Source organism: Meleagris gallopavo, chromosome 1 (assembly GCF_905368555.1).
Source record: "Meleagris gallopavo chromosome 1, MGAL_WU_HG_1.1, whole genome shotgun sequence".
NCBI lineage: Eukaryota > Metazoa > Chordata > Aves > Galliformes > Phasianidae > Meleagris > Meleagris gallopavo.
The window spans coordinates 26,810,789-26,835,776 of NC_139404.1; the positions used below are offsets into that span (position 1 = coordinate 26,810,789).

The following is a 24,988-nucleotide window of genomic DNA, read 5'->3' on the forward strand; positions in this document are numbered from 1 at the left end:
AATGAAGTAAGAAAGAGATGTCAGGAGATTAATGACTGAGTGGCAGCACCAGAGACTGTATTTCATTCTTTTTTTGAAACATCTAATTTAATAAGGCAGTAATTTTAAATGATTCCTTTTGTTTATATTTTGGTATTATTTTAAAGATACGCTCATTTTGCTTACCACAAAATATCATCTTCTTCTCGTAAATATATTTTATAGCAATTTACATAACAGAGCTCCCTTGTAGGCGGATATATTTGTTGCCACAAAAAAGCTCAGATCTAGTTTATGACAAAAGTTAACAGAGGAAATTATAAATAGGAGGTGAGAAGTAGGAAAGTGAATGAGAAAATAGTATATGTTAGCATAATGCAGCTTTGACCACAGCAAAATGGCTTTGGTTAATATGAGTGGTTTTTCAGTTATCGGGTTAAAACCTGTCAGGCCTAATCTTTATCCGCTACTGGATAGCGGATAGATACACTAGATAACGTATCAGAATAGATATATAGGAGAGAACTAATGGAGGAAAAGATCATATTTTCTTGGGGCTCTGTGCGAACTTTACCTGCTCTTTGTTCCCTTTATTCCAGAAAAGGAACCCAAGCAGGGTACGACAGGTGCCAAAGCCTAACACCAAGTGCAATTTATTACGCTGTTCTCTAGAGGCTGCTGGGACAAAGGCTGTGGGGTTGGCTAGCATGGGGAATGTCTCTGGTGAAGAAGCTCAGAACTAGCCACCATTCTTCCGCTGCTATGCAAATGTATCCACTCATGCATGCACGTACACACTGTGGGACTTCTAAAAGGATTGGTGCTGGAGCAGATAGCTCTAAATCAAATATTTGGGTGGCTTATGATGTAGGCAGACGCAGTGAAGGAGAGATCTGGGGAACAAATCTGGATGGATATGTTTTCCTGGCAGAGACAGCTGTCAAACCGTCTTCCTTGTAGGTTCTTGGCACTCTGCAAAAATCTCTAGGATGCTGTACAAAGACCTGATAAGAAAGAACTTTATAACTGCAGTGCAAACCAAGACACTGAGGATCAAGCAATTAGCTGGACTGTCCCAAACTGAAATGCTAATACAGATTTATCATGAGAAATACAGTGTGGAGTCTGACCTACTTTAAAGAAGATTTTGTGTGTATTATGTAGATAAATGTAAAAGAAATTCAAAAATTGTTGTTGATTAACTTAATAAATAGTTTCTGGTCTCTCAGAAGGCAGTGCTTCTCACTGAATCACAGTGAGAATGAATCACAGATTCATAATTTTATCACACAGGAAACTGAAATTGCTTTAAACTGAAAGATGAGATATTTAAATTAGATGATAGAAGGAACTTCTTTACTCGGAGGGTGATGAGGGACTGGAATAGTTGCCCAGAAAAACTGTGAATGCCCCATCTCCAGAAGTGTTCAAGGCCAGGTTGGATGGAGGCCTGGGCAGCTTGATCCTAGTGTGTGGCAACTCTGCCTATGGTAGAGGGGTTGGAAGTAGTTGATCCTTAAGGTCCCTTCCAATCTAAGCCTATGTAAGTAACATTCTATGACTGGTAAAGTGTTAGGCTAGTCAACTCGCATTTTTTTGTTTGGTAATTTTAGTGCTTATAATGGATTCCTTGAGAAATGTATTACCAAATATGCACAAACTTAATCATGAGAGTTTTAATTATTAATTATTAATCTTAATTATGTTAGTAGAAATTTAATAGTTGTGTCTTGCAAATCTTGCTAAAGCTATTCTTTTCTAAATATTAGGAATTTTCAGTCAGTTATATTTAAGCCTTGAATTGTGCTAGATTATGTTTGTTACGTTTTTTACATACTTATTGTAATATAGACAAATCTTCAATCTTGGGCTTTTCAAATACTTATTTTATATCTAATAAATCACATATCACTGAACTGATGACTCAGGTTCTGTTAATACGAGAAAACAATGGCCTAATGTTCCTAATTCAAAATAAAACACCAATGCCTACATTTACTTTGTTTTTGAGCTTCCCTGGAATAAAAAGCTTATTCTGTTCTTAACCTAGCTGCCTAAAGAAATGAAGCATATGTGATATTCCTTTCCGTCTGTCATTCTTTCTGTAACAACTTTTAAAAAGCCTATGAATTTCAGCAGGCTTTGGCACTGGCCTGTTGGGTCTCAAAGGCACTAAGTTTACACCTCTGCACATGTGGGGTTTTAAGTTTAAACCATTCAGTGGTGTTCTCCAGGGGACAGTACTGGGGTCTGCCCTTTTTAATATCTTTATTGTTGACCTGAATGAGGGGATTGAGAGCACCCTCAGTATGTTTGCAGATGACACGAAACTGAGAGGAAGCGTTGATCTGCCTGAGAGTAGGAAAGGTCTTCGTAGGGATCTGGACAGGCTGGATAGCTGCACTGAGGCCAAGGAAGTGAAGTGCCAGATCCTGCACTTTAGCCACAACAACCTCACATGATGCTACAGGTAGGGCAGAGTGATTGGAAGACCGTGTTGAGGAAATGGACCTGGGGATTGCATTGACATGTGGTTGAACATGACCCAGTGTGCCCAAGTAGACAAGAAGGCCAATGGCATCCTGGCTCGTATAAGAAATAGTGCAGTCAGTAGGAGCAGGGAGGTGATTGTTCCCTTGTACTCAGCTCTGGTGAGGCTGCATCTTGCGTACTGTGTTCAGTTTTCAGTCCCCCACTACAGGAAAGATATTGAGACTCTGGAGCATGTCCAGGAAAGGGCAACAAAGCTAGTGAGGGGGCTGCATCACAAGTCTCATGAAGAGCAGCTGAGGGAACTGGGATTGTTCGGTTTGGAGAAGAGGAGGCTCAGGGGAGAACTTATCATTCTCTACAACTGCCTTGAAAGGAGGTTGTGGTGAGGTGGGGTTCGGCCTCTTTTTCCACATGACTAGGGGTAGGGGATAGGGGATAGGGATAGAGGGAATGGCCTCATATTATGCCAGGAAAGGTTCAGGTTGGATATTAGAAAAATTTCTTCTCTGAAGGAGTGCTGAGGCACTGGAGAAGGCTGTCCAAGGATGTGGTTGAGTCACCTCCCTGGAGGTGTTCAATAAAAGTTTAGATGTACTAAGAGACATGATTTAGTGGAGAAATATTGGTGATAGGTGAATGGTTGGACTAAATGATCTTAGAGGTCTTTTCCAACCTTGCTGATTCTATGATTCTTTGGTTTCCCAACAGCAACCATTTGGTCTTTTCAGGTCGGCAGCCATTCAGTAGCTCTGTAACAGCAGTAACGTGTATTGTGTCTGGACAGTAGACAGTGTGGAAGAATGGGGGAATTACTGTGAGGTGACAAACAGCAGCATTTGGGGCATTGCCATATTGTTGTGATAATGGCACAGAACTGCAGAAGTTACTGCAAAGGGAATGGAGGTAAACCCTAAAGGAAAAAAGGAGATGATAAAGTACTGAAATTTAATAAGGTGGAAAACTATATTTAGGCAGGCTGGGATAAATCTGTTGTTTATGAAGCTACTTGTTTATTTGTAAGGCTGGTCACCTGCATTCAAACACTGTATTATCTGCACTGAATCACATTTATACTCTCTTATACAGAGAAATTTTTGGCAACTTACTCAGAAAACAGGTTGTCTCTTTTATGTAATCTTCTCTGGTGGGTGGGTGCTGGGATCTCAGCTGCCTTTCCCAGCGCCTGCATTCATCCCCCTTTACAGTGATTTTCTAATGAAAGACATCTGTTATGCAATACCCATCTACACTTTGGTAAATGTACTTGAGAATATATTCTGGTGTTCAGAATTATTTGATATCCTCTGGCTGTGTCTTCATCTCATCCCTGTTTCAAGGTCTGTCTCTGCAAGTGATGTTAGCAGAATCAATATGAAACATTTCAAGGTCAGATGCAACACTGATTGTGTTAGGTGAATTGTATCACTTGCCTCATTCTTCTCATGATATTAAAAGCTCCATTTGACTTACTAAAAATTTGTAGACAATATTATACACAATCAAGATCAACCATTAGAAATATTAATGTATTTATAGTTTTACTTATCAAAGGAAAATCTGAAAAACCTTGTTCTGGGAAGAATAGTTTAATTTAGTTGTGTACTAGTGAGTTAAATGACAGGAGATGATAACACTAAGCTTGTAAACAGTGCTTTCTAAACTCAGAGTAGCTCACATACATTCAATATTTTTATAGATTGAACAGAAAAGGCAGGGAGGTTAAGTGATCTGTATACAGACAGGCAGCTGCAATAACAGTTCAGGGGTCTGAACACAGCTGTTGACTTTACCAGTATTTGCAAACCCAGTGTTACAGTTGTCCTTACATTCTCTTTCTTTCCTACCAAATAATACCTCTTTTAGAATAAGTCTTGAATGTGATGAAAACCTGACATGATTAAGGAGGTATTCAGAATTCTGTGGTGTTTGTAAAGTGCTTTTTTGATTTGCGAAGTGTTCTTGGGATCACATTTGTGGAAGTGTATGGGTGGAAACCAAATGCATCTTTATTGCATGTATTGCTGTCATTCAAGTAGCAGATTAAGTTATTTTCCTCTTCTTAAGAAAAAAATGAATGTAATTGCTATTTGAAGCTTTCTTGGGGAATAAAAAAATGAAAAAAAATATTCTGGGGTAGATCTATGTTGAAAATAAACGTTCAGGGTTTCAGGGTTGCATTTCTATTCTGCTAATACTATAATGATATTTTTTTGGCTCTGACTAAAATATTTCTAAAGCTCACTGCTCTTTATAAAGCACCAAAGCCATAAGACCACTTCTTTTCTTTCCAAAGGATTTCCTGCTACAGATTTTCACTGTATTTCGGATACTGATACGACCAGAGATGTTTCCCAAAGACTGGACAGTGATGCGATTGGTTGCGAACAAGTAAGACATTGCATAAAAGTGTGTGAAGATCACGATGTAAATAAATACAGTTACAGTATGCATATAATAAAATAAGCAAAATACGGCTTATAATGTTGGCTGCAATTTTTCATTTCTGAGTTTAAGATTTGATTTAAGTTTTTAAATTGCTGCACTTATTTTACATAACAAATTTATAATAATCATATGCTCTGTATTTCATATACTCTGTATTTCAGTAAGCACACATAACTGGAAACTCAGAAACACTTTTACAGATTGAAGATGCTAAGCATCAGCAGTTTTGTTTTCCACATACCAAATGACAAATCTCAACGGAAGTTCATTTCAAATCTGACTGTTGAAATGCTGAGTTAGTAGATATCTCTTTGCTCTCCAGAATAAGTTGTCTGCTATAACATCATTAACAGTGTCTCTGCATATTTAGAGAAAAATCACAGATTGAAAATCACAAATCAACACAGGGAACATTAGCATGGGGCTCTAGAAATTCCCCTCTGATAGTCTGAAATATTGGGATGGCCCTTGAGCCATTCTTTCTGTGCTCTGGCCTTATTTTTACAGAAACAGGTTCCCAGCATTTCTGAGAAGTCATTACAGTAGGTCTAAAACAACTGAATTCTATTTCATCAATGTCACCAGCTATCCTTCTGTGTAGGCTTAAGTTTTGATCAGATAAGCCAGCTGACCAGTCAACAGAATTATCTAACCATTGGAGTCAGCAGAAGAGGGGAGTTACATTGAGCAGACAGAGGAATCTAGACTTCAGGATTTACATGAAAAACAATGCCTGTTGAATTGGTTTTTAGTCTGCATTGCACTTACCAGCACCTAAAGGAATTTGAATTCATAGTGCTATGCAGACAACTAAGAACAATCTAATGATAGCAGTTAAATTTGGCAAAATTATGATCCTGATGAATGTTGTGTGAATGCGTGGACATAAAAACATCGCAGTATTTGTTTGAACTGTATCATGACTTGATAAAATAACATTTTTGCTCATTTTTATTAAATAATTCAGTAATACTAATCTTACCTGATTTGAATTTTAGTGAAAAAACGTTAATAGTCAGAGAATGGATATGACGCATCCGGTAATCATGCTTAAGATATGAATTGAGATATACAGGAAGGAGGGAAAAACATAGGTATTCTTAGACTAAGCATATCGTCTAAGAAGTTGTTACATATTCCAGAAACAGCTGGCTTGGCAGATGGCTTTGCAACAGCTGACATGTACAAAACTAAGATTTAGGAATGACCTTGATGCGTGTTTCTTGGACTGGTGGTGTTCAGATATGCTAAAGATGTTGTTGTCAAGTTCTGCAAAAGAATGTGCTTGCATTTGTATTCTGGTTAGCATCAAACATCTTTTATTAATCCCTGTCAGTTGGTTTTGACCATCTCTGGTCAAACTGTGGCTCAAACTATGCACTTCTGTCAGGCATGGAAGACAGACAGAATTTGGCAAACTGACCGTATATATGTGCAATTGCATAAACCTTACTTGCAGCAAATATTATGTAAACACGTATTTACAAATTAGCATTTAATGATTTTATTTCCTAGGTATATGCTTCTTTGTGGAAGAAATTATGCTTTGTGTTGTGAAAGAGTGTTGGTCGGGTGTTTGGAGTACTAAAAAATCTGTTTGCAAACTGAAGAATCATCATTAGCATTTTTTATGTCATTGGCTTAATTTCTGTTTCCTTTTGAGAGAGCAGAAGAGAAAATCCACCTCCTAGCTGCGGACAGAGTTTTTCAGGACTAGTTTTTCTGAATGTGAATGCCTTTCTTTCACTTATTTCCCTACTGCCATTTTGGAGGCTGCCTTCCTTCATCTTCCCAGAGGAATTCAAAAGCAAAGAGACATGAAAGTGATAGCTTTGCTGAGATTTTCCCAACCCAAAGTCTTTCAGTAGGAAGGGAAGATCCCAGAGGCAGGATGAGAGGTTATGGCACTGCCTGCACCAAGGATAGAAGCACACTTGAGCTGTTCTCCTCTAACATTGCTTGCAGAGCCAGAATACTTCCAGTGATCTGAGTCAGTTTGTGCTTGAATGCAAAACTTCTTGAACTTCATGTCTATGAGGAGAAGGTGTAGCCCATCTTTTTAAGAGCATAATCAAGTAATTCATTTAAAAATTTGGCTGTTTTCTCACTCTTTCTTCCCAGGAATAAAATTGCTGTCATGCTTCCTGTGTCACACAGCCGCCTTCTCACCTGCCTGGGCTCCAGCCCGAGAAGCAGGCACTGGTCTGAAGGCAGCGCGTATCTTGGGAGCTTCCCCCATCACTGCAGCTGTATCACCAGCAGCACTGCCTTTTCTCCCCACTCCCCAGAGTCATATAAATATTCAATCTGTCTGGTATTTACAGGAAGAGAGATTTAGCCTGTCTGAGCCTAGGAAAAATAATGAGTCCTAGAAAGGATATAATCGGGTAATAAGCTTTTCTTGAAGGGGGAAAAAGTTTTCACTTGGTCTCTTATTTATAAATGCAGAACTTCATTTACCTGAAAGATTTTTAGATTTAAAAGCCATCAGAGTATTTCAATATATAATAATTATATTAAAAAATATTGCTGTTCTCTTGCTTCTAGAATTTTTTATTTCTTGTTGCAGTATTTTCAGTAATTATGTAGCATCTGATACTTGGATGCTGTCTGAGATAAAACAGAAGAGAAAGTACTGTGAGCTAAGAAGACAAATTTGGATCTATCCAGAAATTAGAATACGTTATGATGATGCAGCACTCATGGTCTGTAATTCTGAATGTCTGAATACCCATGATGAAAAAACAGTAATGACTAGCATTGGAGAATCACCATGTGACTTCTTCTAAAATTTGAGAAACAAAGTAACATACAAAAAGACAGACATAGCACTAAATCAGACAAATGGTTCTTTATTTGAGTTGTGTTCTGTGGGGTAAGGAGAAATACATGCAACAAATCCCTTATGTTTATTAACTTCTACTAGTTGAGCAATGAGACGGAAATTAACTCTGTTTAAAACACAACCATGCACCATCTCTGTTGAGCTAATCAGGATACATTCAGCAAAGCAAAATGATTATTTATGGCTATCTAATATTTGTAAAAGGAATTTCTGTGGTGAGTGACTAATTGTTTTTAATATATTTTAAAGAAAATACCATCTTCATTTCTTCTTCATTTGTTTCATTATGGAATAGAGCTACTTTCTACGTGATCTAGGCAGTAAGTTGGGCTGGACTAAAATTGAAGCTTTTGCATAACACCTTCATAATGTCTCTCTCCACTGGACATAACAGGGTAATGGTTATTCCCTTAGTTTTCCCTTAGTATAGGAGAAGAACCACTTGTCAAATGCTTTAGTTCCCTGGCATCTTTTGAGAGCACTGAACAGACTCAGCTAAACTCCAGATATGCCATGTTTCGTTAACAATTGAGAAGGCTAGCAGAAAGGAAAGTGAGATTCCTATGGCTTGCTGAGTAAGTCTGATATTTGTAACATATGCACCTACATATTATGTAACAAGGAATTAATTTGTCAGTTCCCTTGCTATTGAAGAAGTTTTTGTTTAAAGATTTGTGTGTGATTAACTAACTAATGTATATACTTAGAGCATTTTCCTGAATGGTAGAGATGCTAGATCTCCCAATTCTCACTTCAAATTCTATGAGCATACAAAATGAATGCATGTATATGATTATAGAAAAATCATTGATCTGTAGAGTAAGATTTACTCTAATGTGTTATTTATAATAAAATTACAAATGCATCTGCTGACAGTTTGGCATATTGACTTTAAATAGAAAGTCTTTTTGGTTATCCAATTCAATGACAACTGGAAGACATGACTATTATTATTTAAAAATATTCAAACAGAATGCCATAAAGGAATCATGACAACAAATTAGCATTAGTTTCATCATTATGACTGCTTTGAAGAATCCTGTTAGCTCCCATGGTGTGGGAGTTTGAGATTCCTACGCTGAACAAAAATTCTTGCTTTAATGTAATATACTGTGTTGCCAACAGCATTCCTGGTTGTATGTAATACAAACAATTGCTTTCAACTGAAGGTGTAAAAATTCATCTGCACCGTTCAGTCTGTCACAGAGTGTATGTGCACATAGATGTATAGATACAGTGGAAGGTGTATACACAGAAGTGAATCTCTGTTCATATGGTTAATTTTTGAAATGTGAAAGACAATTTCTTCTTTTTGAACATCTCTGTGCTTTGAAAGATTTTTGAAAGTGAAGGATAAATGTCTGTGTTCTATATCTGCCCCTTACCAGAATGGAAAAAGAAACCTTTTGTTTTCTACAATTGGCTGCCCAAGCAAATTCAAGTTGTCAGAGCACAGTCCAAGTGCCAAACCAATTCTTGAACTTATAGGAACTGCTGTGGACTACTGAAAAATCTTGCTATAGAAATAATTGGATGGAGAAGTCACTCTGACAGAAGTGTCCTGACCAGGCCTTGGGTTAGCATTCTGTGTATGAGCCCTGAATAATGTAATAGCTACAAGCAGATGTTTTCTCATGTAAAACAGTGAACAAATTTATGGCAGGAAGAAAGGAAAGTTTGTCTCAAGCTCAATGTTTTCTCGATAGATACTCAATTAGATTTGAAATAAATGTGTGCTATTTTGAAATTGTTGGCTGGGGAGCAACTTGGGATGTGAATATTGTACTGGATCACTCAGCTGTTCATCTGTCCTCAGGTTGCTGTCCTTAATTTGTGCATTTTTAAATTCTTTTCTTTATAGAATCTACTTTTTCTTCTTTTTTTTTTTTTTTTTTTTTTGGAAGAAAGAGGACCCATATGCTTTGCAATGCATAGCAATGTTTTCTGTCCTTCCTGATTTTAGTAGCTTGAGTGGATTCAGTTTGTGGGCCAGAAACAATGCCATCATCATTCTGTGCTGTTTGTTTGTTTAATCTACTCCATATGCACTCTCACTCTACAGACCTACATTTTATCAACTAATCCATATGATATCTCCGGTTAACAAATAAAGCAAAGTGGAGCTATGTTGCCTATAGCAACAAACACTTGCACTGCAGTTATTCTGCTATCTCAGGAAAATTCTCAGAAAGTCTCCTAAAAATTACAGTTAAAATTTCTACTCTACTTATTTCTCTTATGAATTTAAGCAGATTTTAGACTCCTTAGTTAGTATTTAAGATTCCTTTGTTTCACCTGCCATGTGAATGTGGCAAGAAAGGATAGAAATACTTCTATGTACTGTAAACTTGGCAATATGATTGTGTTTCTGGGGATATTTTGTTATTTTCTCACGTATACCATTTTTTGGAGATTACTTTGCACTGTAGGTTGAAATTGTATGTAGCAATAGTTCCGATGAACTGACCTGTTTACCAGAACATCTTCCTGAAAAGCGCAAACTATTTTCATTTTGTGAAACACGTGGGATGAGAATTAAATCATGCACTATACCAAGAATGAGATGATTGTTTTTCTTACCATGCATTCATTCTTAGCTTTGATTATGTTAACATTTTGCTAACATTTCGCTTTGTCTTCCATGCTGCAACAGGAAGTGATGTACAGTATAACTCCCTGTTGCTGTAAGAGTGGGATAAACTGTACAAATGAGCACTAAACCTAGAAGGCTACTTGGATAGAAAAGCTAAGATAAGATGTACATGCTGAAAAAATAGTGTGTATGGAGATTACCTTTGAACAATATAACTAGACCTAAGGAAATCTAAGACTCAAGGCATGGTCTACAGTATGAGGCTCAATTTTTCCAGGTGTTCAGACACATCATACCAGAATATAAAGCATGACAGAGACAGTCATTTTAGAAGTTGAGAAATGGAAGTGAACATCTGAGCTAACGAAAACCTAAATGATGTATAGCCATTTTATGTTTATAAACTTGAAATCTGTCAAAAATGCCTGAAGAAAAATATGATTTATCTCCTAGATGGGTTGGTTAATGTATAATTGCTCGCTGTTGTGAAGCTGAAAATATTATATCCTTAAAAATATACATATATAGTTGTTACTGTATTTAGTAAGACACATTTAGTCTTAAGTTCATTGCAAAAAGTGAAAAATGAAGTACGAAGTGTGGAAAGGGAAACAAATTTTAATATTGCACCATGATACAGGTTGATAAACATTCAAAGAATTTTTGAATGTATTAACATTCAATAGATAGCAATTACATGAAATATTGCAGATGTAATCTTTTTTGCAAGAGGTCTTTAAACCATTGACTGTTGTGAGCTACATGAGTGAGACAGTGAAAAGATTGTTCAGTGTAAATTTTTTTTCCTCTCCCATAAGCATCCACTACCGACTGCTTTGAAAAAGATTGGCTTATATGGATTTTTGATTTCACCAAACAAGTCAATAGTCATGAGTTCAGCAGGTCAGCTTAAAGGTTCACTTATTGAAATTGAATATATCTAAGTAATCCTTAAGCATGATCTGATTCTGTGGATTCCCAAACATGCATCTTGGAAAATCTTGTTTGCTTGCTCGTAGAGAAGATTGTCATTGATATCTGGAGACAGCCACCAGGAAAAGATTTTGGTTGCCCATATTTATCTAAGGGCGGTATAAATCAGGGAAATGCCACTGTATGAACAATGTACAACCATTAGCAACAGTCAGAAAAGAAATCTTTCTGGCCGTGTTCATGTAGTTTTGCATTTACCTGTGGTCTTTAAAAAGGCTTCTCCATAGGGCTGTCACTGTTGTACATGTGATAATTACTAGATATTTTATACTGAGAATCTCTGTGTATGTATTTTCAGGACTAAGAAAGTTCAAAGCAAATTGCCCAACTGTTTATATCACTGTATGTATTAGTAGTCAATGTGATATCAGCACTATTTGCATAACAAAATTAATGATTTGTCTTTCTGATAAGTTATACTGCTCTGTATAGAACACCCATTCTTTTTCTTGATGTGCTGGTTTTCTGTCAACAAATGCTGTTAGCAGTGAGGCATTTGTATATTTTTAAAATACAGTATTTAATGTCACTCCGTATGGTACACCCATTTTTTCATTGAAAAAAATTCTGGTTCTGAGTATTACTTATGAATTTCCACTTAATGAAAACTACTCTCTTTTATTCTTTTCTTTCCAGTGTGATCATCACTACAGTCTTGTACCTTTCAGATGCCCTTCGTAAAAACTTCTTAAATGAAAACTTTGATTACAAGGTAGAGTAAATATGTCTAACAAAAGATAGATATAGCACCTGCTGCTGCATCATCCTGCGGCCTAGTTGTTATTAGACGGTCCAGCATCTGAACACCTGTAACTTTTACTATATCAGCAACTCCAGATGTTCAGAAAATGAAATGTTTTCTTAAATACAAGACTGGCCTAAAAATTGGAAGGGTTGTGTTTCGTTTTTTTTTTTTTTTTTTTAATTTTCTGTTTATTTTTCATTTTGTTATTTTAGTCTCTGCAGTAGACTACTTACTTTCTGTGTGGAAATTTCAATATCTGCTTTTAAAAGCATGCTCACAAACATTTCTGTATTTACAGTATGAGAAAAAGGCCTGGCTTTAGCTTTGTCCGGTGAGGCCTGCAGCTGTTATCTGATGAGACTGGGAAATAAAATTATAAAGGTGAACAGGCCAGAAAATGACGGTTCTGTTATATGATAACTTTTAAGTTGTCCAAACTTAAAAAGTAAAGTTTTCTGGTTCACAGATGTAAAAAAAAAAATCATAAAAATCTGCAACTCTGAAACTTCTGCATTTAAGAGATGTAAAATATGTAAAACAGATTTATTTCTGCTGAGTATTTTGGTGCTGATTAAAAGTATACTTTTGTGAAATTTAGTCAAGAACAGTTTGAGTAATTTATTATTCAAGTGATGTCATTTGAAAATTTGCAACTTGAGTGGTCACAATACGGTAATACTGAGAAAATAAAATAACCAAATGCCATCTGCTTGTTGTAGATATGGGATTCCTACTTTTTTCTTGCTGTAATTTTTATAAACCAGTTATGTCTTCAACTGGAGATGTTCACACCTTCCAAGAAAAAAAAGGTTTTAGAAAAGTAAGTATTGCTTTCAACGTCTAGAAAACTGTAATAAATCAAATGCTTCTCAAAATGTAAGATATGGGAGATTGCAAAAAATCCTACCAAAAAATCACAGTAACAATATTCCTGAATGATAGTTCTGGCCCTTTGTATTGAGATGATAGCAGCCTTCATGAAGTGCCTAAATTAATTCAGATATGGGAGCAAAATATCCATTTTGTGGCAATGGCGCCACTAATTTCCAGTTCATGTGTTAGTTAATACAGAGTCATTCCGGTATTTCTACCAGTTGTTTCTTTAAGTTAGAGCAAAACTATTTATTCTGAGTGAGCTACAGCATATTGTTGTGAAAGATAGATACTGCTTCATAGTTGCATTGCTGATACACAGCCTTGAGAAGAATAAGTACTTTTGACAATATTGTGAATGCACTGGATTTTAGGAACATAGTTTTAGCTGGATACAATGTGAGGAGCAAGAACTTGGAAGAAATCATCGCTTTTGAAGTATTTTTTTATGTGCTACAAATGAGACATTTCATTCAACTATGTCACAGAATGCTATAGGAACTTGATTTTCTTAAATGATCTTTCACTGTTTTGCTGTATTTTTAATGTATTCTAGATATGGTGACATGCGGGTAACAATGGGATGTGAAATCTTCAGCATGTGGCAGAATTTAGGTAAGGAGTTAAAAGACATTTTCAGTAGCTCAAAAAATAAAAAGCAAGTATTATTACTTCAGTTATTAAATACTGTTACAAGTAGTATAGGAGTTGGGATTGCCCATACTGTGTTCACTTTGAGGTGAGTGCTCCTCAGTTCAGTTTTCAGTCCCTCACAACAAAAAAGTCATCAAGGCTCTGTAGCATGTTCAGAGGACAGTGAAGCTGGTGAAGGTTCTGGACCACAGGTCTTATGAGGAACAGCTGAGAGAACTGGAATTTTTCAATCTGGAGAAGAGGAGGCTCAGGGGAGAATGAAGGGGGGTGTGTGGTGAAATAGGGATTGACCTTCTCCTGCATAACAAGTGATAGGGCTAGAGGGAAGAGCCACAAGTTGCACCAGGGGAGGTTCAGGTTGGATATTAGGAAGAATTTTTTCTCCAAAAGAGTGGTTAGGCATTGGAACAGGTTGCCCAGGGAAGTAATGGAGTCACCATCTTCAGAAGTGTTTAAGGAAATGGTAGATGTAGTACTAAGGGACATGGTTTAGTGGGGAAATATTAGTGGTAGGTGTACGTTTGGACTAGATGATCTTAGAGGTCTTTTCCAATCTTTACTATTCTGTGGTTATATGAAGCCTTGTTTCAAGTGTCAGAAAACCGTAGTCATTTGTAGCTAAGTCAATTGTAAGCATTGATACAGTATTGAACCTGACCCTGTTTCTTCAGAGAGTACTAAAAGGAACCTGTCAAAGAAAATTAGAAGAGAAAGTACTGCTCATTTTGGGCAGAATTCTTATGTCTGGAAGTATAATTATGCTCACAATTTTAGTTCTGTTGCCAAACAGTTTAAGGAACATGCATATTTCTTAATTCTGAAACTCTCTTGAGATGCTGGATTTGCATCAAATCTTCCCCAAAGTCCTAGCTCCACTAAACCATAAAGGCATAAACAAATCAGGAACTGATACATAAATGACACGTTGGACAACAAGAGAAAAATATATTTTTAGATATAAACTTAGAAGCATTTTTATATTTATAAGCAGTAACTGTGAAAATTGCTTGAAAGTGTAAGCCTCAGGGAAATGCAATTAAATGTTTGGGAAGAGTATCAAAACCAATTAGAAGCTTTGAATACCAAGCTTGTCATGTTTATATTTCAATTATTCATTAGTTTCATTCATTTAAAGGGCTCGTAAAAAATATGAAGGTCGTTGGTTACTGAGATCTATCATCTCATTTCCATAAATCTTTTCCCTGACAAGATATGTAATTGTAATAGAATTAGACTTTCTATTCAGGGTGTAGTAGGAAGAGAAGTATTGAAAATGAGATATATTTGCTTATTTGTTGTTTGTTCTTAACATTTGTTATGTAGAATATTTTACTAATTTAATTAACTTTACTTTTAATTACTCTTAACTTTTCACTCTAAGGCATCTGTACTCTAGCTTATTTGATTACATGATAGGTATATATAAATCGGTATATCAGGAACCCACTCCTGGATCTCACACTTGGATAAAACCTCAGTGTGCATCATTTCCTTCCTCACATTGTTTTCTACCGAACAGAAACTTGCCAATTTCTATATTGGAAGGAGGGAATCGTGATGTCTTTCAGCAGGGAGCAAGGACTTTGCGGACACCATGAAGTTCATCTGATAATGTGTCTAATTAAATCATGCAGGCAGGATATTTCATATAATTGCTGTTACAGTAGTCAACGTTACACAGTTCTTTTGGCAGTAAGATTCATCATAAGCCTTGGTCTTTGTGTGGTCCCCTTGATTTCGTATGGATATGCATCCCAGGATTACTCCAACAGAGAGGAGTGTAGTTTTCCTTTGCAGAATACCAAATAGTATCAGACTGGTGTGACTGGCCACTGGTATAGCCCAAGATAGGCTGCTATGGAAATGAATTTTTATCTAGGATAGTTAGTGTATTGTAATTTATAATTCTTCTATTCTGAAGATCAAGTCTTAAGCCTGGAGAACTGAAACTAAATGGTCAGTTTTTAGTGTATGCCATTCCTATTTTACCTGACAAGAACTTCCTTTTGCAGTCTCTGCCAAATTAATTGAAGGTGTTTTAACACTGATTTTTGAAGGAGTTGTTCTGGGAACTGCTGAGTCACATTTTCCCTTTGCTGCAGTCACAACATACCTTCTTCCATTTCTTTACTCACTAACTAAAAATAGGTAAAATCAAAGTACTTATGTCTATTTGATGAATATGTAATATCAAATAGTTAACCATTTTATAAACATAGAAATGCAGAGCACAGAAACCAAACCATTCCTGGGATAAAAGTGAAATGCCCAGAGTTCTTTGTCTTTGTTCTCCTGGAAGTCTGACTTGGGATAACAATAACCCGCTATCACATTTGACTTCAGTATTGCGTAATAAAATCTGGCTAGCCTTGCATTCTTCCATTGTCTGCAGCTTTTCCCTTCACTTTTTGCGTTTAAGAAATAGCCCATGCTTTGATGAACACTAGGTAAAAATCTAAAGACATTTGGAGTTCTATTTTTTAATTTTTAGGTAGTGTTTGTATTGTTTGCTAGCTCATAATTCACATGATTCAAGTTCATGTTCACTTTCATTTTAGGGGAACACAAGCTTCACTTTATTCCAGCACTGATTGGCCCCTTCCTGGAAGTGACTTTGATTCCTCAACCAGACCTGAGGAATGTAATGATTCCCATTTTCCATGACATGATGGACTGGGAGCAAAGGCGAAGTGGCAACTTTAAGCAGGTATGAAACTGTCTATAAAAGAGGACTGGAATTTAAGAGCGCCGGTCCAAATAATTGGTGCTTGAGTCTAGAGAGGATGGCCATAGTGTTGTTACATCCATTGGAGAGAGATTACTGGGATTTTTTCCCTTTTGATTGTGTGCAGGGGTGGGTATGATTCTGCAATGAACTCACTTGTGCCTTCATGTTAGTGATGTAAGAGGAAGGATAAAATCTATGGCTTGCCAGCGTGAAGAACGGCACTTCTTTTCAACAAGGCTGATTTTATTGTGGTGTTTTTTTTCTCTAATTTACAGTAGCAGATAAGATTCACGTAGCTTCCTTTTGGGTTAGTATGAAAAAAGATCAGATGGTCTTTGAGGAATGTTATTCTGTAAGGATCCAAGTATTCTTGCTGCTTGAACACCTTTCTAACGGGCTAGGAAGAAACGACCAAGTGTGCCATCTGCTCCTACAGCTCCCACTCACTTCTTTCAGACTGCCTCAAACTATTTCTCAGTGCCCTCCTTCATGCTGCATTAAATGAAGGAAAGCAGGAGTATTTAAATTAATCTTAAGCAATCTTAAACATTAATCTTAATGTTTAGGATACGAGCTGTATCAGAAACACAAAACTATTAAGAATGGAGGAGTGCATGTGATGTAAGTAGGTAGCTTTTCACTACCAATAGATAAGCTTATTATTAAGATAGCAATTGAAGAGTTTTTTCAAGGAGTGAGAATGAAAAAATCCACTTGTTCTACCTTTTTGTTTTCTGCTTGGGTTTAAATGTAAGTTGTAACAGATTTATTATCTAATAAAATATCTTGACAACAGCTTGGTTTCTCCCTTAGATTTGTGGTTGCTAATATATTACAGATTAAAATGAGATTTAAAATATTAGCCTGCATGGTAGCTTCATGTCTTTCTCTATTTTTTATAATCAGCACATTTAAAAATATGTGTTGAAGTAATTAGCCACTTGAGATGTTCTTTAAGCTTCTTTGATAGCTAATATGTAAAACCAGCAAACTGAATTTCTAGCCAAATACACTGGCAGGTAAGAAAGGTTGGGAAAGTAAGTCTGAGCCTCCAAATGTTCTGAACTATGCAGGCATTTATAAAAATTAGTCTGTAGAGAATGTGGTACAGGTTAGAAATGATGAAATTTTTATTGAAGTCTAAGAACATGGCTTGTGCTTACAACCCACAGTGAGAATTCAGGCAATTTATTTGGGCTGTGTGCTTTTTGTCTGACTCCATAAATAGATAGCTGCCTTAGCAGCAGCAAATGCTACTCAGCCTGTAGTTTTAAAGTCACGTTGCTCAATTTAAATTAGCTCCCTCCCTCCAGGAAAAAAAAAAAAATCACCAAAAAAAAGAGAAAAACCCACAAATCTTGGGAATAACAGCTTCAAAGACATGAAGTGACTTATCAGATTTACATGATTGACCAGTAATTCTGAAATATACATTTAGCAAAGTCCCATACATTTAAAAAATAATCTACTATTAAAATCATCATTAAAGGGAAGAGAAGCTGTTTACACCACACTTATATGTTGCAGGTGGAAGCAAAATTGATTGACAAACTGGACAGCCTAATGTCAGAAGGTAAAGGTGACGAAACGTACCGAGAGCTCTTCAACAGTATGTGAGTAATGTGTTTATTTTACAGTGGTTCATTCAGTTCCATTAGCTGTATTAGATGCTAATATCAGTGTAGGAAAGTAATGCTTAGAACAGTTGCAAATTTTTTTGCTGAAAATATGAGGAATAAAAACATTTTATAGTGGTGTATGTCATCTGTAAAGTTTGGCTGTACTTCTCGTATAAGGCTATAATTGGGAAAGGCTAAATCTGTTATATCACAGAACATTCTCTGACTTCTAGTTTTAAATTCTGAAAAGCAAGAAATGTTTCATAATTGCATAGAATGCAGGTAGTGCACAAATGGGACATTTTGAAAACTAGGCATGAGAATTCAACAAAATGGTGTTTAATTAATATTTTTTTTATTGCCAGGTATTTGTACTTATCTGTGTAATTTCACTTGTTGATTTCTTGATTGATGTATAGAACTTTATTTATTTTAATAATATTATTTTTTATTTTCTTCCACAACTTCTTGTTAAACATTTAATATATTTTAATAAACAATGTGCCACTGAAATCCAATAGCTAAAGCTATAGTGCTGAAGTTCATAAGGTTCCCCATAAGTTATCCCATTGATTGAAATAAATGATTGTCACAGAGTGAAAAATAACTAACTGAACTCCATCTTCTTTGCTATTTCTTAGAACTCTATTCCCCCTAAGTGGAAGATTTCATTCATTTCTGGTGTGTGATAATAGGAGATGTGTTATTCTTCTTCAAGATTCCAAGTTGTGCATTCTTTAATGCTGTAAAGCACACAATATTTTTGTTTATGTGGCTTCTTAACATTCCTTCTTCATTAAATATTAAATTTTACCTCTGTTGTCATTGCTTAAATTACAACATTCAGATCTGTGAATACGAAACCCAGGTTTGTTGTTAGTCTAATACATATAATGATTGTGAATTGCAAACATAATAATCTGCAATGCTGATGAGTTGGAAAAATATAAAATTTCTAAATATCATTTCAAAAGCAAAAGTGGATAGAGAGTCTGGATGAGTGATGATAAACAACAGCACAATATGGTAAAGCAAACCTTTCTTTTAATTATTCATTGATCTTTCATAGTCTGAGTAAAGATAATAACATTAAGAATATTTCAGTATGTATTGACAGTATTCTAACTTTAAAATAAGTCATTAAGGGAGAGTCTCTAGTTACAGAATTAAGTCTAAATACATCCTCTTGCAAAATACATCAGGGTATCTGAAGTAATTTGTAAGTCTGTAAGAATTCATGTTAGTATGAAATACAGTTCTTAATTTCTTTTAAATTTTTGAATTACATTTAAACTGAGGGAAGTTAAACAAGATGTGGTGTTTTTTTTTAAGTCTAAATGCTGAAGATGTAGTAATCTAAATTGCAAAATGTCTCACAGCATCAGTATATTTGTTTCTGTTCTGCTTCAACTGAATTGTAACTAGACTTTTTGGCAAATTTCGAAGTATCTGCTCAAATTCATTTCCAGCTCAAGAAAACTGGAAATACCTATTTATCATTAGTTTTTCATCGTAGTTAGATTAGAGTCCATAAATTAACACCTCTCAACAGGAGAGCTTGGAGAGGGTATTAATCTAAAATGGAGGATGACAGTGTTCCAGGGCAGGTGAAGGAAAATGATTAAAACCAGAAAGTTTAGGGAGCTGAATGTATGGAGTCAGTTACCGTGAGACTTCTCTTTTTTTCTTTCCTTCCATGGGCAACTTAATCTAAGCAATATTAGACTGTCTTCATACAGTGCATGAAAACAGACTTGTTTAGACTTAAGTGACAGGGCTGTGGTATGCACACAGAAAATGTGAAATGGTATTTTGGGTCTAAGACACATAGTGATTACGTAGTCTTTAACAAAAACAAGTGCTGCAGTGTAACCTGATCAGTCTGAAGATGTGGCTGGGTTGGTTTTGATAGGTACAGTTGGAAGCCAAGAAGATGCACACACCTACTTTGGATACACTGTAGTAACTACAGTGGGTGTGACACATTCTGTTTTTGTCATGCTTTTTGTTTATTTTGTCTGAATCAGAAAATGAATTTAAATCTCTCAACTCCCACGTTAACTTCCTCCCCCCCACACTACATCTTTCCTTTGAATGTCTTCTGTTTTCAGAGACAAATTATAAGCATCTCTGGACATCTCTAAAATGCTGCATGCTTACAATTCACTGCTTATATTGCAATTATCTTTATCAAATGAAAACACACAGTGAAAGTGGGAGGAAGATGGCTGCTGTTTATGTCTTTCTAGTGACTTGTACATGACCACACAGTGATTAGCTCATGATGCAGTAGAGGGCATCACTGTGCTGAGGAGAATAACTCAGATATAAAATAATGTCTCTTTGCCTCTTGTTCCTGCTCTTCCAGCATGGTTAGACTAGATTATCTTAGAGGTCTTTTCCGATCTTAATCTTAATAGTTCTGTGATTCTATAAAGAACATGAAAATGATGAACATTTTACTATCAAGAGAAACTAGATGTTTCTAATTGCTACCTACTGTAATTGTGGTAAGGAGGGTGTCCTGATCTACTTTTGCATTATAACCCTGTAAAGGAGCCCCTGAGTTAACTAGTGCAAAGAATGCTACCATTTTATTAAATGGGAGCAAAACTTTTGGGAGTCAAAGGGTTTACTGAGTAACTCTTTTGTTCTGAATCTAATCTAGTAGATGCTGAGAGTTTATCACATCAGTTTGGCCTAACACCAGCCATTTCAGATGTGGCGGGTAGGTGGCTGCATTACTGAAGCACAAAGCCTGGGACGACAGGCTCCATTGGTGGTTGAGCTTCTCTGTGAAGTAATTGCAACAAGGACTCAAGCTAATCTGGCACTTAATACCTATCTCTGTTAGATCTTGGGTGATTTCACTAGACATAAGGCTGTCATATAAAAAGTATTGACTGCTCTCACTCCCATACTGTCTTCAGTCTTCTCCATTTCTTCCTCTGGCTGTGTAACTGAATTCAGTCCTGCCTGTTCCATTAGACTCTGGACTGAATCTTTTAGTCCACCTCGAACATTTTGTGGCTTGGGAAGCTCCTCTCCCATTTCTGAATTATAGCAAAGTTTGACTTGTCTGAGTAAACGAGGAGTCTCTGACTAAATCGAGGTATCTGGAGAAATTTGTACTCCAAGATGGAGATCTTGGTGACTGAATGTAATTCTAGAATTAAGTGTTTTAAAGTCAGTGGCCTAAATAGCTCTGTAGCTAAGACATATAAAACCTACTTATACTGGGACTTACCACATGGCTTAAATAGTCTAAACATGGTTCAGAGCCTGGCATTCTTCCCCAGAGAGCTCTGATCCTCTGGGTCCCCCACCCTTATTCTTAAGAACCCTAGATTAAAAAAAAAGCAATGTTCAGTTAAGCCCAGATATAGTGTTTTCATTTTTCCCTTGTATAATTTAACATCTTAGCTATACTTCGTGTGAAGAAGTTGTATGATGGAGGTAGGCACAACACAGGCAGAGGAAGAATTTTGCTTGTGTTTATGTCTGTACTCGAGAAAGAGGTTGCATTTAGAAAGCAAATATATCCAGCAAGAGGGTCACATAGAAGAGAGATGTTAGAAAAGTGCGTGTCTATTTTCAAACACAAGGTGTTAGAAGGAAAGAATGCTTAACTTGAGCGAATCACTTATGTCACATTCTTTTTGGATATTGCCATGAGGAAGCCAAGGAATTTATTTGAGTAGCTCTTTTGTTCTGAATGTTTTTTTTCTGTGCATTGTGTTGAAAGATATATGATGGAGAGTGGGAGGCATGCATCAGTAGGCAAGATATAAAATTGTCCACTTACAACGTTCATGTCAGTGTGAATAAGTATTTCAATGGGTCTTCACCACCCATTTGTTGAAATTGTGTATTTATAACAAATATGCCAATACATTTATAATTAACATACATAACTCAAGTTAGATTGAACTCATCTGTTGTAAAAGAGAGCTCAGACATCTACTTATTTTTTATAGGAACTGTAGGTAATTATTTTGGTGAATTTAGGTTGAAATGTTCCTTTTTCATGTAGAGTTGAAAAGCAATAGAAAGGAAAAGTCAGTGCAGTAATCAGTGCTTAATAATGTAACAGGCTGTATTTCTGTTAGACACAAAAACTTGTACTGAAAGGAAACATCAGGGGTTTAAAGGCAAATTAAGTTAGTCTATGGAAAACAGAGATGCCATAGTGCTTCAGCATGTTTTTATAAGAAAGGCTTTATCATATGTCTCTCCTAGCAATGACAAGTAGCCAGTCTTTGAATGTGAGGGGAAGACATCTCATTGCCCCCTAAAAAGAAGTGGTGAATCTAAGATCGATGTCAGGATGCAGAATGAAGATGAGTGTTTCCTCCAGCACAGCACAGCTTTATTTAGGTCAAAATAGCTTGCAGAATTTTGCATCGGTGACATCCTTCTGTATAGAGGAGCTGAACAGAAGTGGAGAGCATAGCTGCTGCAGTTGGCATGTAGGAGTTATTGGGCGCTGCTATGTGTTCGATGAAATTTGGACGTAGGAGTTTTATGGGACTGAACATGTTCAGTACAGATAAGGTCAGTGGAGCTGACAGCTTGCCCACTGCAGACGAGAGGTTTGGAAATGCTATTAGCAGCTCTCTAAAAAGCCCTGTATACAGATGTAGCAGTTTTTCAGAAGCTTCAATGGAAACTGTACCTGAGTGTGTTTTCAGGGAGACTGCCGTAATATCTCCATTGGCGTGTTATCCACCTGAGGTACTGTACCAAAGCAGAGAAGTAACAACTATGTAGATAAATATTTCTGTGTTCATCCCCAAACAGAGAAGAAATGTTGAAAATCCATGAGCAAATGATTAATATTTGATAAACTTAGAGAAAATCAGAGATATTTAGCAGATGTATTAAGTATAATTTTACTGACAGCTTCACTTACGGTAACATTTCTTTTTGCTTCAATCTGCAATTTGTATTCATATAAGAATTCAGCTCAACATGGGTTTTAATTAAGAATCTTACAGCAATTTAAGCTAATTTGAATTTTATGTGCAACAATAATTTGTTCTCAGAAGAAAATACTAAGTGTGATGGGGAATCATCTTTTTAAAATACTTTTCTCATTCTTAAATTTAATGTATGCCAAAATATTAGAGAAGTGAGGACGAAAAATCTTTGTTTAAAAAGTTGAGGTTCTACTAAAAAGGTTTACTGAGCAGGTACATGTTCTTTTCTAAATACATCTAGAGAATTTCTGTTTTGTGAAGTATTGGCATGAATTAATATATGAATTTTATGTGAAAGCTTTGTTAAATCTTTGGCGTATTAATATATTCTGAAAATTCAGTATTTGATATATTTTAACCTGATCCAGCTAATTTAAAAATCATTTGTTTTGTCAATGCTTCCTGGACTAGAATTCCACTTTTTGGTCCTTATCCTAGGTAAGACATTGTTTGCAAATTGTGCTTCTTGGGAGGGTGTTTGTGAAAGAAAAAACAAACTAAACCAAAGTATCAAAGTTGTTGCTAAGGTATTAAGGTACTGGTAAAAGCAGAGTGGTTGTCATAGTGACAGTTAAATAATAAAATTGTTCTGGCTTCTTGTTTTTTTTTCAGTCTGCTGAAGAAAATTGAGCGGGAAACATGGAGAGAAAGTGGTGTTTCATTAATTGCTACAGTGACTCGCCTCATGGAAAGGTTACTGGACTACAGGTGATTATCTTTCAGTAAGGTTGTCATCTTAAAAATGTTAGGAGACAAGCACTAGGATCTTGTACAAATAGTGACTATACATGGACGTGTCAACTTAGGGTCTCTGGCAGCAGCTACTTAGTCAACTCGCAAATTACATAACATGTCTGAAAACTGAGAATCCTTAACATGATATGAAAATTCAGTTGCTTGCACCAGTTAATTATCTGGAATATAGGAACTTTCAGCAGTAGGTTAGTGATTCAAGTCTGTCTGAAGTCACTAAGTTCAATGGTAATCACCTGACAGCTGTTTTACAGAATATGTAAATCTTATCACTGTGTCAATCACGCCTAGTAGTAGTGTCAGCTGGCACACTAAGTATGTATACAGAAACATGATCTCTTCGTGAGAAGCTTGCATCTGACTGTACCACACCAAAAAATGAAAGGAAGAGAAGAGACGTATCCTGTTCTGTGTGGGTGGGAGACTGCAAGTGATTTTCTCAGTCCTTTGTGAAGTCCATGTAGAAAGGACTACAGCTTAGTCCTCTTCACTGGAAAGTTGTAGTACTTCCTAGAGCTTAAGGGTTTGGTTTTTATCCAATTCTGCAGGTGAGATATGGTGAGACTTGATACTTCTGCTATCCTCAATAACAATTTGAGAATAAAGAGAATAAAGCTGTTTCGTCAGCAGAAAAAAAAAACCCAACAAACTCTTAACATCTAGAAGTGTTTTTCCTCCTTGGGGAAGAATAGAGCAGTGGTGTTCCTCCTCAGGGATCAGTTGGGTTACAACCTCCAGGGCTGTGAATCCAGCAACTTTCAGAACAACCGTTTATGTGAGTGGATGTAAGAGAAATACAATTATTTAGTTCATGTATGCAAGAATGTTTTAAAGTTATGTAAAATTTATTTTAGTGACTGCACAGTTGTGCCTGTTTGTTACTTTTTTATTCCAGTATGGTTGTACTGACCCTATCTTTGTTAATCAAAATCTTCATGGTTCCATTTTAAATTTTGGTTGGGAATCAGGTGTGTTCCCTCACCAAATAATGAATGATACTGGTTATAGAGTGCTACTAGGAAAATTTAGAGGACCTCAGAGCATTCTAAAGGGGAGGTCAGTATCATTCTGCTTTTTCACAGTGGCACCAACGTTGTAATTCCATGACTACTTTAGGTTTACACTGTCTGTGAAGAAAGTAGATTCATCTCCTCACTCCTGTCACAGTGTTCCTTGTGCCAACATAAATGTTTGTGCTGGACTGTGGTGGTCTGACTGAGATGGCTAAATGTAACCCATCAAAACATGCTGCCTAACTTGTTTCACTTCCTGAGAATTCAGTAGGCAGC

General features: G+C 36.3%; 1 protein-coding gene across 9 annotated transcripts in view; it reads left to right on the forward strand.

Moving 5' to 3' along the window:
* The window catches only part of DOCK4 (dedicator of cytokinesis 4), a 237,028-nt gene that overhangs the window by 176,276 nt on the left and 35,764 nt on the right, over positions 1 to 24,988 (forward strand). For all 9 annotated transcript variants that reach the window (XM_085219421.1, XM_085219388.1, XM_085219398.1 and 6 more), the window contains 7 exons: positions 4,766 to 4,860; positions 11,985 to 12,060; positions 12,813 to 12,913; positions 13,523 to 13,581; positions 16,179 to 16,327; positions 17,876 to 17,961; positions 23,559 to 23,654. In XM_085219421.1, the coding sequence (XP_085075547.1) occupies positions 4,766 to 4,860; positions 11,985 to 12,060; positions 12,813 to 12,913; positions 13,523 to 13,581; positions 16,179 to 16,327; positions 17,876 to 17,961; positions 23,559 to 23,654 (662 nt within the window). The remainder of the gene's footprint in view (positions 1 to 4,765; positions 4,861 to 11,984; positions 12,061 to 12,812; positions 12,914 to 13,522; positions 13,582 to 16,178; positions 16,328 to 17,875; positions 17,962 to 23,558; positions 23,655 to 24,988) is intronic.